Source organism: Contarinia nasturtii, unplaced genomic scaffold (genome assembly GCF_009176525.2).
Source record: "Contarinia nasturtii isolate CC-2019 unplaced genomic scaffold, AAFC_CNas_1.1 Cnas_scaffold_2861, whole genome shotgun sequence".
Taxonomy (NCBI): Eukaryota; Metazoa; Arthropoda; class Insecta; order Diptera; family Cecidomyiidae; genus Contarinia; species Contarinia nasturtii.
Genome location: NW_022200178.1, coordinates 879,222 through 898,361, shown reverse-complemented (window position 1 = coordinate 898,361; position 19,140 = coordinate 879,222). Strand labels below are relative to the sequence as shown.

Here is a 19,140-nt window from a genome sequence, read left to right as displayed (position 1 = left end):
ATTAACCAATGTACTGCCCATAGTTAGCTATGACTTCGGCCCATCTTCTTGGCAGCTTGTCGATTCCGCGTCGAAAGAATTCCTCATCTTTTCCAGCTATCCATTGATCGACCCATTTTCGCACTCCTTCAGAATTTCGAAACGATATCTCAGACAAGCCCATTTGCATTGATCGAAACAAGTGGTAGTCAGAAGGGGCAAGGTCTGGAGAGTACGGGGGGTGATCAAGCTCACCCCGACCAGAGTCCCCTATCTTTTTTTTTGCGATGTTTGGAATATGTCAAATTTTGATGAATCCTTCGACTATTTCTTGTCGCAGTTTTTCTCAATTTTTCTCTCAGTAATCTGCTCAAACGTATTGGTTGTAGTCGATACCGATCCCCCGTGACAGTTTCACCCGGTTTCAGCAGCTCATTATACACCACACCACTTTAATCCCACCAAATAATGAGCATTACCGAGAAATCATCAAAATCCTGCTATGCAATCGATTTTGATGATTGTGTGGGATTGAACGCTTATTTTTATGCCTGAGGTTATCGTAGCAGATGCCCTCTTCACTTCCAGTTACAATACGATACAAAAATTCCTTTCTCTCCTATTTTTGGAACATTGTGCCAAAATGTGAAAAACGTCTTACAATTAGTTTTGGATTCAACTGGTATGGCACAAAATTCCTTTGGTCTTACCTCATTATAGAAGTCTTAAAAGGATTGATTCGCATATATTTAATGCTTCTGATGTTTTCTGATGCATTTTCATGCATCTTTATCGAATTTAAAATGCCAACAGCCCATCATTCAATTTTTTTTGGTGAGTTCACAGTTTTTCAACAAATTCACCACTTCTTTTTCACCAAATTCAACATTCTCTGTGGCGAATGAGAGGTCTCGTCTCCTGCAACATTTTATAACCTTTAGATGTATTTTCACTTTATTCAAAGTGAAAAAATTGAACCAAAGGAGACCAGACAGAAAAACACTTTTTCATCGCTCATTTTGAATCGATCAGAAAATAATGACACTGTGTCAAAAATAAATCTTTCTGCTCTGAATTAGATTGGCAAATGTCACATGTACAAAATGCAATTGGATTCAACTGTCAAACTTCATACAAGTTTAAGTGGCGACATCTAATTGTCAGCGATCAAAATCAATTTATACACCCAATACCTTACCTAATATAATCCCAAAGCGTTCAATAAATTAGTAATGGTAATATCATGACAAGAATAAAGATGAAGCGTTCGATCTGGTTGCAATGTCGAATTGATTTTTTGCGAAAAACGCTCCAACATTTCTTTCAATAAAAATCACGATTTGAGTCGAGCAGTTATCGGAGTGTCTGTATGTGTTTTATAGCGAAAAGTAGCAATGTATTCCACCGTGCTATTTGGTTCAATTGCACCCAACCAATTGCATTCTGCGCCCCATCGATCATTCGGAAAGGTTCTTTCGATATTTCTGTCACCGTGACGATACAGCTACAATAAATCAACTTTAATTGAACAAATGAGTAGTTTAATATTGCTTTATTATTTTCACTTACAACGTGTGCAAATATTAATGTATCATTTGATGATTTCAATCGATTGTGGTCATTGTCCATCTCAATTGAAGTTAATGTCGGAGATGAATATAGTTTTGAAGGTATTCCGAAAAATAAAATCACTAAAACAAGTAAATTGGGTGACTTCATGTTGGAGTAGCTATTCAAAATGTCCAATATTCAATGTTATAAAATTACTTTGACTCGATATGGACAGTAGCCATGACCATAATTTCATATTTTATTATCTTGTCGCCGAGAAATCACAAAAATTGGTTGCGATTTATGAAAAAAAAAAAAAAAAAATTATCACTTTAAAAATTACTGCCAAGTCATATATTTCGTCGAAATAATTTCGATAATATTTGATTAAAAACAAGTAAATGCTATATTGAGATGCAAAAAAAAAACATTTAAATCATTTCAAAGCTCGTCATCAACTGCTTAACTTCGTTTTTACAATGTGCACTCAGAATCGAAGTCGCCTGGTATGATTTCGTCGTATAATATGTAGAATTGTTGCAGCGGGCATTTAGTACCACATTTTGGTATATTCAATGGTGAAAGAATTTCTTCTTCGGATTTTTTATAAAAGATTTGTATATAATGTTCACCGTCGCGTTTATATAGTTCAAAAATCAAGCTTGATGCATATGGTGGCAAATGAGGTTTCTAGAAAGATCGATTTTACTTGAGTAACATTTTCGCATTCACCACAACTCATAATTACCTCGAAAAGTCCCAAACTATTCAAAAGATTCGCTATGATATAATAGTGGGTGGATTGAAACCATAGTAAACGGTCACGATCCGGTTTCAATGTTGAGTTTATTTTTTGAGAAAATCGCTGAAGAATTTCCTTAAGAATGAATCCCGAATGCAGTCTGGCCAATTTTGTGGTGTTCGCGTACATTTTAATGTCAAATAGTGTTATATATTCCATTACTCCATTCGGTTCAATTGCTCGCTTTGCCCAATCTGGTAGTCTGCATAAAATTGAATAAAAGAATTAATTTTCAAAGTCTTTTCGTTGATGTGGTAGTATATATTTTCTTGAAAATGCTTTAAAAACACTCGAAAAAATGTGAAATGCTTACGATTTATTATGCTCAGTTTCAACTACAAGTGTATTATATAGTACATAAACATCGTCAATTGTTGTGATATTCAGTCCGCACATCTTTGACCAGTATGCAAAATGGTCGGCATATTCGGTATAAATGCGTCGCACTTCAGACGATTCATCCATATATTTTTGCACTTCAACATAATATTTGGCACATTCTTTCATTATCCATTTATGGACTGGAATTGGTTGCCAATTCAATTCATCGTTCCAAATTTCCGTTTCGCTTGGTGGAAACATACCGGCTAAGTTTGCGAGAGCACTCTATTACAATAAAAAGTATAAATTGCATGCGTGCCTTTAACAATAATCATTTAAATATGAACATACGGCAATGGTTCTATCCACGTCACTTGCTTCGACATAAACTTTTTTCGGCGAATATCCGTCTGCAAGCAATTTACCATAACGTCGGCGAAAAAATTGTCCCAACTTAAAATGTCGCATTTTGCCAGCCTGTTAATGTGTTGAAAATTATAATTGCCCATTAAAGGATTTTTCGTAATGCACAGTTAGAACAAATGGAAAATTCTACAATATGTACACCAAGCACGCAACCACTTTTCGTTTATTTCAGTTTTTGGTGTTCAATCGAATTGGAGTTGTTTGTTTGTTTTTGAAACACAAAAAGTTCACTTTTTAAGGAGTTTTCGAACTATTTCGCTCTTTTTTAGTTCACACAAGTTTCTTATGAGTTTAAAGATATTTGATCCACCGTTTTATTACCATCTTTCAATAAACAACATCAATTGAGGTTGCTTGCTTCAAACTATTTCTTCACAAATGTGACAACAAAAGTTTGAAAGTTTCGAAAGCCGTGGAAATAAGTTTATAAAAAATTGATTTTCAGATTGTTATTTGGTGGTTTGAATGAAAAACTTACGTGAGTTAATTGGCCAAATCCACCTTCAAACGAAAAGAAATAATATCATAGCAAATTAGTTATTGAATGAAAAACAAAAAATGAATGAAACTGGCGGAATCAACCTTGCCAATAGCTCTCATCAGCATATGGATCGTTGGGGTATATTTTGTTTATGTTTCTGTCACCATGTCTGTATATCTATTCGAAAAAAGAATTTGTGAGTATTACTCACTGAGTGAAATGACGATAGAACCAACGTTAGGATGGCAAAATGTTATTTTATTATTTTTACTTACAACATGTGCAAATATCAATGTGTCGCCGCTTGTGTTAAACTCAAGTGATTTCACATAATCCAATGCAATATTATTTGTCGAACAAAATACGTATGTTGGATTTCCCATTAGCAAAAGCATGAAAATTTTGAACCGTAAACACTTCATGTTTCAATTTGATTTAGAATTCAATTTATTTCAAAAGCAATTCAGAAAATTAATATTTGTTGATTATACAGCGTGTAGGTTTATTGAGTATCAAATTAAAAGTAACATTTTAACCAGACTATTGTTGTGTTTTATTGCGTTGGTTTGCTTATCACATTAGAAGAGTAATGATAAGAGGTTTTGCTCATTTTCCATTGGCCATTCAACTTCTTCAAGCTATCACACAGGAAGCGATGCGTTCGAAATAGATATTTCTTATTTTTATTCGACATGAGCTTGCGTAGTCTTTGATAAATGTTATTGACGCTATCTGTGCAGTGACTATTTATCATGACACTATGCGTACAATCTAATTTTGTAGCATATTATTAAGCAGTGTGATATAAGATCCAGCGGTACTCATAATCTAGAGAGAAAACGAGGGTGAGGGGTAGAGAGAGAGAGAGAGAGAGAAAGAGAGAGAGAGAGAGAAAGGGACGAAGTTGAGACTGGGAAAATGTATCGTAAGAAAAGGGAAATTTGTTGTTTCAAAAGTGTGCTCTATATGATGTACCTTTGTATATGCGTTTAAAGTGACTTCGAAAAATGGTACCCTTATTAGTTTAGCCTTTCGACCTCTGAGTATTAACATGGCAATCATCTTTTGATTATTTATATCGATATAATGCCAGTTTGCTTCCCATACAGCTTTCCATATGTCCAAACTCTAAAGAATATCACATAAAAGAAACCATTCATTTATTATTATTGACCCAAATCTTTGCTTTTATGGAATATTCAACATGTTCACTGATTTGATTTCCTGCATAAGCATAAGCATACGACTGTATCGCAACGGTTAATATATAAACAGCGTATAAGATTTTATCCAATCCAGGTGCCTGAAATAAATTTCAATAAAAGCAAAATATATGATGCACATCTTCAAACGAAGAAAATTCCATAAACAACGATGAACATACGATGAGAAAATCAATCGAACCGATGCCAATAATCACCGCCACAGAAATGAAATGCAATAGGATAATCGATGTGAATACTTTGATAAATAGGTCGATTAGCTCAAAGAGTTTGACCTGCTCTGCAATGGCATCGATCAGTTTGTTTCGTAATTGTTGATTTTGGTTTTTTGTTAAAATGCCATTGCTTGCCACTTGATTGAAGATATTGCGAATTTTCATCGCATTCAATTGAAATTGAGCGGCAATATGAAAGCATGCCGTTATGAAAATGCTATCAACACCATTAAAACCAATCGCAGTACAGTAGCCACCATGCGATAAGTGCAAAAAGCACGGTAAAAATGTTTTGTCCGTATATTGATCTATAAATGGATAACTTTTTGTGTGAAGAAACGAAAAGCAGATGCTTAGACTCTGAATTGCCGTTTGAATATAATACGTTGAACACTTACACCGCTTGAAAAGGCTGCTCTCTTATCAACGGTTGACCGGTGAAAAAGTAAAATAAATTCTTGAAAATCGGTGTAAAGACATAAAGCGTACACGTTGTAAGACCACCGGATGCAAGTAACACGGTTGAAAACATTGTATAGAGAATGACTCGACGATAAATAGCAATCTCCTCCTTTCTGTAATCTATAATTGAATTCCATATTTATTTTAAAATATTTTCATCTTTTGAAAAATGTGCAACACCTCATACCTTGTGTATAATATTCAAGAAGTGTTCGCAAAACAACACCGAGTTCATTGCGATAATAAAATACAACTGCCAATTTTGTCCTACATCAACATTTTAGAAAAATCATTTCGTTGAAATACAGAGATTGAATTCAATTCTTACCATGAAATCAACTCAAAAGCACTGCCACAAAATGATTCCAATGCCAAATACAAATTGTTCAAATTCGCAAAACCATGTGCAACACCGAATATGGCCGTAAAAAAAAGTGATATGAAATTGATGTAAAATAAAATTGGTAAAGGACCTTGTTTCATTGGCCAAATGCCGAAAATTCGTAAGAAAATGCGTGCCGTTCGAAAGAAATCCTTTTGCGACAAATGATTGTCCGTCGTTTCTTTGCTGATGAACATTTTTTCTCGTTTATTTTGATGTAGCTGAGAAAATCTTCAAAATAACTGTGATGAAATACAGAAAAGTTGACTTCTTTTATATACAAAATGAAAATTCAATTTTTCTTCAAACTATTTTCAGTGAAAAATTGTGAAGAAATTGAAAAAAGTTTTCAAAATGGATTAATGACAAGGTAGGATGGCTAATTGTATGGTTTAAAATACGTATCTGTAAACAATCATCAACAAAAAGTTTTTATTTGGGCTGGAAATGGGCGTTTTAATACAGAGAAAATAAAGAAAATTTCTTCAGCAAATTTTCAGTTTCACTTAAAGGCCATATCATAACCGGACATGTTGTGTAAGAAGGAATTTATGAAATAATTGCTTAATTTGTGTCTTTTCAATTGTTATAGAAAACAAAGCATATCGAATGTGTTATCGTTTTGATTTAAATTCGTCTATAATTTTGAAAATTATCGTAGACGCCATAGCGATACACAATACAAATAAATTAGACGAATTTTACCATTGTTTCATAGTTGTTTATTTTTGAATGCTGTTTGAGGGTTTCTTTCAACAGAGTTGGTAAAAAAGTGACTTTTCTGTCAACTTTAAATGTGCATATTAATGCTAGTAAAAGAGACTAGAAATTCGACTTCACTTGTTCCTTTCTCTTTAATAATACACTTTATATTTATGATTACTGCTCATTTTGCAGTTTACATTCGGTTTCGGGATCAGATGGCAAAATGTCTCTGTATAATTCGAATAAACGATCTAACGAGCACTTTGTGCCACAATTTGGAAAATTCAATGGCACTGGATTTTCTTCATTTGATTTTCTGTAGAATAATTGAACATAATAATCATCACTCGACTTATACAATTCAAACAGAAGACATGATGAATACGGTGGAATTTGACCCTGAAATAATTCGAAAATTAGAGCAGTTCAGTTGACAATTGTATAAAAAAGAATACCTCAAAAAGTCCAAGAGAATTTAACATAGTGACTAATGTTGTCTCATGACCGCTATACATATATAATAAGAGGTCTGGTGTCAAGGTTGAACGAGTTTTATTTTGAAAACGTTCTAGTATTTCTTTAAGAAGAAATCCCGGCCTCAACTTCTTAAGTTCAGCAGTATTGCTGAGTATTTTATACCAGTAATCATTCAAGTAATTAAAATCTCCGCCAGGTATGAATAGTTTTTGCGTCCATTCGGGTAATCTGTATGACATGTGAAACATTTTACTTGAAAAGTCGTTGAACTATTAAAAGTCATGAAAATGAAAGGAAGAATATCTACGTTTTGTTCATCATATGTTCAACGTTCAAAGTGCCCCAAAGATTTTTAACCTGTTCCAAATTGCGTATCGGTTGTCCAGCATGTGTTTCCAAGTATTGAAGTAACTCCTGGTGTTGGTCCAATATTTCTTTAATTTCAGCTGTTTGTTGGTATTCTTTCAGTACATTTTCATACCGAGGACATACACCCTTTGAGAAAATCAAAAAATTATCTTGTGCGGTTGGTATAGAATATACAGGAATGGGTTGCCATAGTAAGTTTTTATTCCAGATTTGATTATCCTGTGGAGGGAATAGGCCTGATAGAACTAACGAAGCGGAATTTATAGTGCGATCGAAAGCAGACGATAGGGTGTATACTTTATCCGGATGATAAGAACCATCTCCGAGTAATTGTTCATATCTTCGCCGAAAATATTGACCAAGCTCGAATGCACGCTGTTTACCTAACTGAAAATTGGATTTGTTTCAACGGTTTATATTTCCTGTGCACATTACATAATCAACTTACATTCGTAAGCTGCGCGAAACCTTCAGGCCAATTTACTTTGTCTTTGTATGGATCATTTTTGTATGTGAATTGAATATTACGATCACCATGCCGAAATATCTAGTCAATTTAATCTTAATTAAATTATCATTACTTGATAACAATTTTATTTTTTGTACTTTTACTGAGATTTCAGAAGATAATATTACATAATACATATATATACATATTTTTTCTTTTTACTTACAATTTGAGAAAATATCAATTCATTTTCAGTTTTATTCACTCCACTACAATTGGCGAATTCAAAAAGACAAAGCAAAAATACTATCCAGTACATTATTGGCCGCATGATCGATAGTTAACAAAGTTTGATCCAATCTGAAGCCAAAAACAAATCTTATCTCTTTGTATGGAACCAAAATCAAAATGCAAAAATATACAAATATCACATGAAATCGATGTTAGAATTTACCCGTAGCTGACAGTGCTGTAAAAAAGTTATGCTTTATTGAAATAAAAGACGAAACAGTTAGAGCGATATTATTTAATGTGTGAATCGTTTGAACGCTAACACGAGACTGAATAAATTGAATGACACAATATTGAGCTGTCAGTTCGACTTAAGATTCTGATATACGCTGCTATAAAATGTATTTTTTTGCTGTTTGTATTACTCAAATCATATTCACTTCTAAATATGAAAAGTTTTGGAAACTCATTGAAATGAAAAGTAAAATAAAAGATTTTGAATCAGGAATTTGGTCGGCCTTTGGTTATTTTTGGTCGGTTTACCTGTACCGGCCAAAATCGAAGTCTTCTGCTTAATAGAAAAACATGACTATGAGTTTAACAATAAAAATTTATTCTTATTTTATTAATATCTCGCCCTATTCGTTTGATGGCAGACATTCTGTTTCGAAATCGGTTGGTAAAATGTCATCAAATAATTCATAAAATTTATCGATGGGACATTTTGTGCCGCAATTTGGAATATTCAGTGGCGTTGGATTTTCTTCATTTGATTTTCTGTAGAATAATTGAATATAGAAACTATCGTTGGATTTGTACAGCTCACAAAGCAGGCTCGATGCATACGGTGGTATATGTACCTAAGAAATGGTTAGAAAATGTATTAAAAATTGATATAATTAAATGCATCAAACGGTCGGTATACATTGTGGAAAACACCAAGACTGTTCAATATCCCAGTGATTGTGACATCGTGGGCCGAATAGAGCCAAAAGGAGCGATCCGGTGATAGAGTTGAAAGAGTTTTACTTTTGAAACGATCCATAATCTCTCGAAGCAGAAAACCAGATTTCAGTCTTTTCAATTCGGTTGTTGCAGAGGTAATAACCAGCCAGGATTCAGCCAGTTTCTCGAACGGTCCTCCGGGTATAAGAACACTTTGTGTCCATTCAGGAAGCCTGTAAATTCAAACAATGTTTTTATAACTTTCAAAAATGAAATGTGAACGTACGTTTTATTCATTTCTTTTTCAACTTCTAACACATTCTGAAGATCTTTTAACTGTTGGATGTTTCGAATGGGTTGGCCTGCATGTTTTTCCAAATATTCGAATAAATCACGATGTTTTTCGATTAATGCTTTGAATTCATCCGTTTGTTGATATTCGTTTAGCAATTTTTGATGTCTCTCACAACCTCCTTCGGCAATGAGCAAATAGTCTTCATCATTTGGTATAGTATTGACAGGAATTGGTTGCCAAAGCAAATCTTCATTCCAAATTTGATTATTTTGCGGCGGAAATAAACCACTCAACACCAACGACGCACTGTTCATGGTTCGATCACGGGCAGATGATAGTACAAACACCTTATCAGGGTGATAAGATCCATCGCCGAGGAGGTTTTCATATCTTCGGCGGAAATATTTTCCCAGTTCATACATCTGTTGCTTGCCCAACTGGAAACATCGTATTTTTTAAGAAAAATTCTTTAATAAATTAAACGAATCTCTCACTCTCAAAAATTTGTGAAAATTTGGATGTGTGAAGCCTTTGCTTACAACTGAAAAAATATGAATGAAAAACTTACGTTTGTAAGCTGTCCGAAACCTTCCGGCCAATGTTTAGCATCCTTGTATGGATCATTTTCGTACGTTCTTAGAATCGTTCGTGATCCATGCCGGAATATCTATTTGATAAAAAATGCATTTTTTTCAATTAGTGAAGATGAAATCGTGTGAAATTTATATTTATTTATACCCACAAGTTGCGTAAATATCAACTCATCTTCTGTCGGATTCACAACGTTACAATTAACTAATGTAAAACCCAGCAGAAACACTGTCAAAATGATCATTTTTAAATCAATGTATTAACAAAATCGAATGACGCTTCATGAAATTTAAAATCACAGCTTAAAGAAACACGACTTTATAATTCAGTGTCACATTTTCAACTAAAATTCATAAAAGGTCACACAATGAGTCCGACTTATACTTGATAAACATCTTTTTATGTATTAAAGAAAAATACAAAACAAAATTCACTGACCAATACTTTTTAATAATGTATTCAGATAAACAGAGGCAAATCAAATCGAGTTCAACAAGTCCAATTGATTTCATTTGAACTCCCATAACTTTACCTATTTAAAACTCAATGAGTAATTCAGTGTGATATTATGTCAGAGTACGTTTTGTGATAGTATGATTTTTGCTGTTTGTATTGATTCATATCAATTGCTTTATAAATTCAATTTATTTTTCTACGAAGTTGTAGTCAAGTGAACTGAATCGACGTGATGAATTAATTTTCGACATTGATTTTGATTGCACGTGCCTGTAAATATTAAATGACATAAAACCATTTCTATCAGTCCGAAATCGATCAATATGCAAATGAGTAGTCCACATTTTTTCCATTCTTTTTTTTTCAAATCCACTACCGACTACGGTAGTGGACTATTATACGGTATTTTATTATGTGAATATGTATTTTAATTCCAGTTTTCGCATCAACTCAAGAAAGAGACAATGTAAGTCTTGTTAATGCATACATATGGCCAATACGATATTAACCGGCTTCTGTTTTGCATTCGTTCGCAGCACAAAATTATATTCGTTGCGTCATAAATATGGCCTTGAACAATTACTTCGAAACAATATTCCATTAAAATTGTGACGTAATGGTAAATTACAATACTAAAGTGATGATTATTTATCAATTGAAATCGTACACTTTACACTTTGAAACTATTAGTGCTTCATGTTTATGATGATATACAATGTTAGTAGATGGGCTACGGTATATTTTCATTTCATACTAAAAAAAGTGTTGATATTCCCAAGGAACAATTGTTAGCGCAAATCACCCATTACCAGGCCCAAGTTTACGGTCGAATTTGGGGTAGCATTCGTGTGTAGTTTCAGTCAATTTTACCGTCGCAATGGAAAGAAAAAAAGAAAAGAAAGCACAATTCAATTAGACTGATATGAAAAAATTGACTTGATTCATAATCATCATTATGCTATTGTATATGCAATAGACTCCACTTACCGAGTACAATTTATACCAAGAGGTACTCGTACTTTGGCAAGGCCACAATTTAATCAAGCCTAGCGAACTAACAAATAATTGTTATAAACTAATTTCTAAATTTAGTATTGTTTGAATGTTGTTGAATGAGGGCTGCTACTACTGCGGCTGCAGATGTCCATTGTTGACATTCTGATTCTGACCTCGATACAACGGCAATGGCTGATTGTTGTCAACACGGCGTGGTCTCCGTACATTTGGATGAATTGTCCGCTTGAACACCACGCATTCACCTACCGAATGATACATAACAAAAACACATTACATGTATAACAATTGCTTCAAAATTTGTATCAATTTCAATTGATTGCATACCTTTGTAGAGGATCAGCTTCGCTGCTGCGATATCACGGTGCCATACAGTTGTGAGCGTTGGTTGTGCTCCGGCAGCTCCCTCGATTTCAACGTTTGCAACATTTGGTAGCCATGTTTTGAAGAAGCGTTGCTTCTTTGACACCAAACGACCTGCATTCGGTCCATCTCGAAGAGTTGCAGCAATGACATCGCCTATATCACGCATCTCGCGCCACATTCGTTCAATTGTTCGTCGCATTTGTAGTAATCGTTTGCTCACATTGGTTACGATGGTTCGTGGTAGTCCAACAATTGGATTTGGTACACAACCCACACATTTCTTGTATCGATCACGTCGAGTTTCTTGTGGAAATCGCTTGAAACACAATGGGCAATGTTGTGATGTCATATACTCATCGACCATCCGAACGATACAATTTCCACGTTTCATTATGGCTGCAATCAGTTTGCGAGTGCCTGGGCATCGCACGTGTTTTTTGATTTTGATCGGTGAGTTGGCTGGTGTGGATCCACTGGCTCCCATGTAGAAAATTGATGGTTGATTGCGTGTCAGTTTGCAAGCCGTTTTGTCGATCGCACGAACCGAGTCGATATGCTTGTCCAATCCCAAGCGTGCATATTGCTTACACGTGTACGTTTCAATGCCATCATTCATAACTCGTAGTCGATGTTCAATATACGAGCGCCATGATGTTTCTCTTGGCGATGGCATTGTACCCAGAGTCGCTGCAACTCGATTGCGATCAGCTTTCTCGTCGTATGTAAATAATCGGGTGATTCGTTCGGCTTTTGCATTACGTCGGCCTTGTTTCGCATCCCAGTGATACCGTTTGCTGGATATGCGCAAATTCACCTAACAAAATGATAACAACAAAAACGACATTGTATTCACAATCACAATCACAATATCAATCACTTTCATTCATTATGAAAAATTGAATTTACCTCTTCTTTGGTATCCAAATCACGACGCACTGAAGCGTTCCAGGTTTTCATGCCCGGGTCACAGCCAATAGCATACTTCAATTTGTTCCCTTTGTACATTTTCATGATTTCAGCATCACTTATTTCGAGTGGTGGTAATTTTGGCTTTTTGTACATCATCGAAACAGACACACCGTCCGAACAAATTTGGAAATCGAAATACTTTTTGAAATGTACCAGTTGTTGAACTTTTTCCACATTGAAAAACAGATTCCAACTTAAGATTTTATTTCTGCGGAATTCGTTGCTCGTTATGTTGATCGAATTGGTCGTTTTATCTTTGCGTTTTTTCAAACCGCACTTCAATGGCACCAATTTTACACTGGCTAGGATGGTGTACAATGCGTCGGTATCGATGCGAATGTGACGACGTTGGAAACTGCACATTGGTACAACGACAAAATTTTTAATTTGTGGTGCATCACGACGACATTTGTACTCATTGTGATACCATTGGATTTCACGTTGAATATGTATCCACATACGAATCGAATGGAACCAATTTTCGCTGACATATTCTTTAATGTTGCAATCTTCTGGTGCACCTAACCAACGTAGCTCATCCAACAACTCGCCCAATCGAAGCTGTCGCTCAACATCGTCACTCGTGTTGTCTTTCCGATGATATGCGTAGTTAACGGCATTTTTGATGTCAGTTTCATCGTAATATGGCAATTCATTGGGCGAGCCGTACAAGTTGTTAAAGTAGTTATACCGAATTGCATTGTCATTGAGCTGGAATGTCTTTAGCTTGAAAAATTTTCTTAAACGGGATTCGCAATGCGTTTTCAAGTTTGTTCGAACGTTGTCTTCGTATTGTTCATACAAGTACTTGAAACTATTACCAAATCCACCATTGGTGGGCCAATCGATTCTAGCAGCGTCTACCAACTGTCGAAAATCCGGTAGCATAAGAAAGACTTTGCCGATGTTGTCACGTAGTACTGCCTTAAAACAACGTTTAATCATGCTGGATCCATCATCCCATACAAAAAATTCATCATCAAAGTGATCAACAGCTTCATTCACCTATTCACAAACAAACGAACAAACAATCGAATCAATTCATGCAAATACAATAGTGCAAAATATCGCCCGTAAATTGCGTATAGAAAATGATGAAATAATATCGAAAAATTGAATTTGATTGTCATTAGCGAAGAATTGAAATGAAAAATCATTCGGATGATATGATGAATTTATGATGAAATATTAAAAAAAAAGTTGATGTTTTTTTTATTCAAAGCAAAAAACTGAAACAAATGAAATTTTTGAACTTACTTTCATGAGAAAGAGTAATGATGCCAGGCACGCAATTTTCGTTGCTTTGATAGACAGAATAGAAATGATCGCGATAATAACATCGCGATATCGTTCTCGGATAATTGATGGCAGTCCTTGCTTTATACACCTTTGGTCGGCGTTTGGATCTGCTGCCTTGTGGCGACCCATTTTGCAGTCTATTTCAAAATTTAAAAAAAAAAACGGAAAAAAGAAAGAAAAAATGCGTTAAATAATTATATAAACAATTGAAGGCTACACACAACGTCAAATCGCAATTTCAAAGCACAAAACACACACAATAGAGAGTACAACAATAACAATGATTGAATGGCCAAACAGTTTAAATCAACTTGCCTTGTGAGGATTTTTCGCTAAACTGAATTCGATTCGCAATATTCTGACAGTCAAAAATCCAATGGCATCAAATTCGAAGTTAATACACAGTCAAATTCACACAACAAAGCCATATAAAATGAAGAATACACTTCCACACAAATAAAATGAACTTCCTATCAATTCGATACAAAATACACTGTAATGCCGCTTTGATTTCTTACTGTGTGACTTTGGAAATGTTCTGTTATTTTAAAAACAAAACAAGAGCAAGCACAAAATTCACCGTGAATAAATCTATTCTTTGCAAATTCACAATATCTACGTTGAAATTAGAAGAAAGAATTCTGTTTGTTTGAACGAAAAATCCACGATGCATTCTCAAAACAAAGCACATTTTAAAATGTAAACAAAATTATGATGTTTGCATCTTTTTTCAAAGTGACGATGGTTGAACGGCAACTGTCAAATTCAATTCGAATGTCTTTCAGATTTCGAAATTCGAAATTCATATACGTTCATGAATACGAAAGTATTTAAAAAAATAAATGCCAAGTGCCGTTTGAAAAAAAATTCTTCTGCAGAAAATTAAATCAAATCACTCAAATCTAATTTGTTTGCAGAGAATGGATTTTCTTGTGGTAAATAAATCATTAAATTTGAAATACAAAAACTTAACGTACAATACACATATTGGGTGGCGATCATATTATACGGTCAGAGTATGTTTTTGTATGGTAGTAAACAAGTGGAACGAATCATTCCATTGGAAGTTGTAAATATACTGGAAACTACACACAAAATCTACGTTCCATTTGACACGGAAATGACCACTAAACCGGGCCAAAGCGTTACATTTTTTAACGTTAAAATGTCCTAAAAACGTTACATATTTGTCCGTTGGGTTAGATGCTTTTTTGTTTTCAAAATAATACTGTAATTTTTTATTTTTCCATGAAAATGATGTCAACCTTGTCACCAAACCAACAAAAATGTTTTTGTTTTCAATTTGTTTTCAATACAATCATTCGAATGCGCCATGTAATTGCATCCGATAACTTGAAAAACTCTAGCTGTACGCAAATGTGTATAATCGCAATCAGCTTGACAATAACGAAGTTTCCTTGTCGGCATCAAAAGTGGCGAATGTGTTCAACGTTCAATTATATTGTTTGGCAAATATGTGGTGTTATCAACAGAGGCATATTTCAGTATCGTTTTAGTTATCTGCTTTTCGGGTGAATTTATTTTTTTGGTTGTAATTCGGTCTTTGCACTTTCAATTTCCATCCCATTTGGGAATTGATGAAAAACAAAACCGAAAAAAGTGGAATGGCTGATAATAAATGTGCTGGTACCCGGTAAGAGTAAAAAAGTCGTGTGAAGTAGATAATGCCTCGCCTTTTCCACACGAGAATACCAAATTATTGTTGTTGAAAATATGTGCGTCATCATGATTCCCAACGGTGCAGCTGACAAGAAAGAAGAAAAAAAAGTGCCACCAAGCAAGTGAAAGTAAAACACACACGAAATTTCAAAACAAAAACAAAAAATCGTTTATTTTGCACAAAAGTGCACGTTTGTCTAAAATATTTGTGTCATAAATTTTTTTGAATATTCATATACAACAAAAAGTACGGCAGTTGCTGGTATGGTACGTATAATAGTTGGCTTTAGTCCGCAATATAAGGCACCAATGCCCTCGGTTCGTGCAATCTTCATGCCCATTATAAACATATTCGTTTTGATATTACCAATTTGTACTCGACTCTTTATCACATCAGCTGGAAAAATTGCTGTCCAAAGGCATATTCCGCCAACCGACCCAGCGGCCATTGTACGCAATAATCCAATTTCATCCTTCTTCTGGTCCGGTCTATTTTGTAAATGAAATTTGTGTTAGTACCGCGTCATTACCATATTCTCAGGGAAGGGAATAATAATAAAATTGAATTGAGCTTACTTCCGTAATAATTCCCTCGTACCCTCATAACCGCCGAAGAAACAAAAATAGCCTGGCATCTCACGTGCCATAGTTGGACCCAAGCCTCTATAAAATCCCAAAATGCCTTCCTGCTTGAAAATTTGACGCGTCAATTGGAATGGTGTAATGTGTTTTACTTCTGTTTGTTTCGCATTATTCTGAAAATGTCAAATCATTTGTAAAATTGCTAAAACTGTTAAAATCTCCGAATAATTAGTTAATCTTTGTATGCATAATTACCGATACTTCTCGCAGCGATTGTAATTTGCATTTTACAAGTTCAGTGGGACACAACGTGAACGATGAAAAAAACGATGCAATCACACCGGCACAGGCATTACTGATGTTCATGTAATAAAATATATAAATCACGTGTTAATACATCACATTTTCCGTGCATTTCGGAATTCAATACAACCAACAAATTAGTCTAATTACATGTCGTGTCTGTTCTTTTAATTGAATTTACCTGAGCGATGAAAGTTCATCAACGCTTTTGTGACCTTCAATATTTGCAATGAATTTTTGACACACGCCATAGCCTTTACAAAAACAACAGATCTGAGATTAGTTTTCTTTAAATCACGTGACTAATAGCATGCTTTTGCATTTTACCAGCAAATAGGATGGAATTTTCAGCTACATTTGCAACAATTGAAGGTAATGTGCCGGCATATAAACCACGATAGATTCCGTCCGTTTTAAATGTTTCCAGTAAACAATCGCCCATGTTTTTGTACAGCGTTGGAAATGACTGCATTTTTACTTTAACCGTGTCTAGTGGCTGAGACACATACACGAGCGCGATTCCCCCTATAGAAAAATTAGACGAAAGGAATTGAACAACAAGCATGAATAAATAAATAAGGCAGATGGGAAATTTCTTCAAGAACGATGTAAATTCCCAGCTTCCCGATTGTAATTTAACATTTCAAGAATCAACAACACACAGATATTGAATATTTCATCACAATTCCGGGAAAAATGTAAATTAGTCCAATTAGACTTAAACCAAAAAAAGACGTACTGGAGAAGATGCATTTTAAGTTATTAAATAAGGGTGTTGAGATCGCATAGCAAAAGTATTAATATTATTACTCATGAAATCGGCACAGTGACATGTGTACTGCTTACAGATGTGGCGATATTCGACTTGAAGAAGAAAACCAATATTTCTGTGAAGTATAAATGTATGTGTGGATCAAGCACGTTCAGTCAATCAAATTCATATAAAAAATTTGAAACAATAGCAAATAATTGTTGAAAAAATATCAGAATATAAGACGTAGTTTTTTAAACGTTTATTTAAATTCTTTTCAATTGAGTCAATATTTTCTTAACTTTTGGTAATAGTTTTTTCTCTTTTTAATTTATTCAAACTGAAATCGAAAGAAAAGAAAAGTTTTATTTTCCCGATTTTTCGAGCGAGTGGGTCGGTAATTTGGTCCGAGACCCTTAGGCATAATAGAATGTCATACATAATGTATATTCTCACTGGAATTTCATGATAAATCGCTTAAACTTACCCAACGACCCAGCCGTGAAATCAATCAGGCCTGCTTTAAAATGTGCTCCATTTTCCTTAACTTGTGTTGCAGGGCCCGCTTCACCAGTTGTTTCCAACATTTTTATCTATACTGTTCAAAACTACTGACGCAAACTTATTTACACTGTACAAAAATTTCCGTATATACGAAGAAAGATGTGTCGCGTAAAAATCTAAATATTATAAATAAAAGTGTGCAACAAATGACTTGAATTACGGAACTATGTGTAAATATTTTTCTGGGTAGCTTTTATTTGCAATACCATAGATAAGACGGACTCATTGAGAATTGATAAAAACAAAAAAGTTGCCTTCCGACAGCATACAACAAACGGTTCGCTTAACACATGTCTCTGCTTGACATTACGACTGATGTAAATAAATATCATGTGTCGCAACCAAAGATTCATAGATACGTCAATGTCAATAAGCAATGCGCCATCTAGATGGAAACAGTTATTGACAGACAGTACATTTATTCACAACAAATCGAATGTGCTGAATATAAACAAGTTAAACGGCAGCCTAGAAGTTCGTTTCGTTGGGAAAAAAATTTGGAAAATAAAACCACAATAAAAATTAAGAGCTGATAAAACTGACTGATTTTTTTTTTTATTAATGAAATTCAATTCTAATGAAATAAGTTAATAACTGTCAATAATAATTTAAATTTGAATAAGAATAAATTGGAATTAATATATTTAATAAATGATTTTTTTTCATCTTCTTTCATTTCTTCTTTCTTTTTTCATTTAAAATTTGCAATAATTCAATAATTTCAAAGAGATAACATGTAAACAAGAGATTTATTAAAGAGATTGTCATTTGCTTTTTTTTCATTAATTTTTTTTCTTTGTTTTGTTATTACTTTCATCTATATAAGTTTGATAAGATTTGACGAGTGATTGTATATTATACGTGTGAAACGTGTCTTGAGTGCTTGCAGAATAGTAATTTTTCTATTATATAATAATAAATCTTCAAGTTGTATGATTTCTAAGTGTGTGTTATTACATATTATTGATTTTGTTTTTTTTTTATTGTTGTGTGTAGTTTTTTTTTTGTTCTCCATAGGATTAATTATAATTTTTTAGCTACTTTTTTTTCATTCGTTAATTGCCGATTCGATAAATCCGTTCATTCAAATTCACTTGAGATTAAAGTGTTCTCTCATATATATATTTTGAATTTTTAAAATTTTAGTTGTCATAATAATTTGTTGGTCACTACTTATAATTTACTTGATAATTTCTCACAATTTTTTTTTGTTGTTGTCTTCTTTTCTTTCATTTTAAATTAGAAAACAGGTA

General features: G+C 34.0%; 6 protein-coding genes across 8 annotated transcripts; all 6 read right to left on the bottom strand.

Moving 5' to 3' along the window:
- Positions 1-1,218: 1,218 nt before the first annotated feature.
- On the bottom strand, positions 1,219-1,844 carry LOC116349330. Of its 2 annotated transcripts, XM_031780718.1 has the most exons (3): positions 1,747-1,844; positions 1,549-1,670; positions 1,219-1,483 (listed from the first exon to the last, which is right to left on the bottom strand). In XM_031780718.1, the coding sequence occupies exons 1-3, from the start codon at positions 1,784-1,786 to the stop codon at positions 1,313-1,315; spliced, it is 333 nt and encodes a 110-aa protein (XP_031636578.1). In that variant the 5' UTR covers positions 1,787-1,844; the 3' UTR covers positions 1,219-1,312. The 2 variants fall into 2 exon arrangements, 1 of the variants encoding a protein (XP_031636578.1); XR_004201900.1 differs by lacking the exon at positions 1,747-1,844 and having other exon boundaries at positions 1,219-1,497; positions 1,549-1,725.
- A 13-nt stretch (positions 1,845-1,857) lies between these two features.
- Positions 1,858-5,220, bottom strand: LOC116349328 (prostatic acid phosphatase-like). The gene is made up of 10 exons (XM_031780716.1): positions 4,945-5,220; positions 4,765-4,863; positions 4,536-4,688; positions 3,836-4,388; positions 3,662-3,737; positions 3,558-3,580; positions 3,005-3,130; positions 2,646-2,938; positions 2,279-2,534; positions 1,858-2,220 (listed from the first exon to the last, which is right to left on the bottom strand). Exons 4-10 carry the CDS (start codon positions 3,980-3,982, stop codon positions 2,005-2,007), a joined length of 1,137 nt encoding a protein of 378 aa, XP_031636576.1. The 5' UTR covers positions 3,983-4,388; positions 4,536-4,688; positions 4,765-4,863; positions 4,945-5,220; the 3' UTR covers positions 1,858-2,004.
- LOC116349295 (odorant receptor 24a) lies at positions 4,717-6,039 on the bottom strand. Its single transcript, XM_031780662.1, has 5 exons — positions 5,789-6,039; positions 5,648-5,727; positions 5,397-5,580; positions 4,945-5,320; positions 4,717-4,863 (listed from the first exon to the last, which is right to left on the bottom strand). The coding sequence occupies exons 1-5, from the start codon at positions 6,037-6,039 to the stop codon at positions 4,717-4,719; spliced, it is 1,038 nt and encodes a 345-aa protein (XP_031636522.1).
- A 502-nt stretch (positions 6,040-6,541) lies between these two features.
- On the bottom strand, positions 6,542-10,232 carry LOC116349294. Its single transcript, XM_031780661.1, has 11 exons — positions 10,055-10,232; positions 9,881-9,979; positions 9,304-9,749; positions 8,998-9,250; positions 8,714-8,932; positions 8,616-8,640; positions 8,068-8,183; positions 7,842-7,940; positions 7,332-7,780; positions 7,003-7,252; positions 6,542-6,946 (listed from the first exon to the last, which is right to left on the bottom strand). Exons 1-11 carry the CDS (start codon positions 10,145-10,147, stop codon positions 6,722-6,724), a joined length of 2,274 nt encoding a protein of 757 aa, XP_031636521.1. The 5' UTR covers positions 10,148-10,232; the 3' UTR covers positions 6,542-6,721.
- Positions 10,233-10,752: 520 nt separating this feature from the next.
- Positions 10,753-14,440, bottom strand: LOC116349379. Of its 2 annotated transcripts, XR_004201904.1 has the most exons (6): positions 14,323-14,440; positions 13,966-14,144; positions 12,646-13,713; positions 11,701-12,553; positions 11,347-11,618; positions 10,753-11,112 (listed from the first exon to the last, which is right to left on the bottom strand). XR_004201904.1 is itself a non-coding variant. In XM_031780780.1 (5 exons), exons 2-5 carry the CDS (start codon positions 14,134-14,136, stop codon positions 11,485-11,487), a joined length of 2,226 nt encoding a protein of 741 aa, XP_031636640.1. In that variant the 5' UTR covers positions 14,137-14,144; positions 14,323-14,440; the 3' UTR covers positions 11,163-11,484. The 2 variants fall into 2 exon arrangements, 1 of the variants encoding a protein (XP_031636640.1); XM_031780780.1 differs by lacking the exon at positions 10,753-11,112 and having other exon boundaries at positions 11,163-11,618.
- A 1,392-nt stretch (positions 14,441-15,832) lies between these two features.
- On the bottom strand, positions 15,833-18,194 carry LOC116349326 (mitochondrial ornithine transporter 1). Its single transcript, XM_031780714.1, has 7 exons — positions 18,094-18,194; positions 17,811-18,003; positions 16,900-17,097; positions 16,754-16,826; positions 16,525-16,624; positions 16,264-16,442; positions 15,833-16,176 (listed from the first exon to the last, which is right to left on the bottom strand). The coding sequence occupies exons 2-7, from the start codon at positions 17,908-17,910 to the stop codon at positions 15,885-15,887; spliced, it is 942 nt and encodes a 313-aa protein (XP_031636574.1). The 5' UTR covers positions 17,911-18,003; positions 18,094-18,194; the 3' UTR covers positions 15,833-15,884.
- Positions 18,195-19,140: the final 946 nt, after the last annotated feature.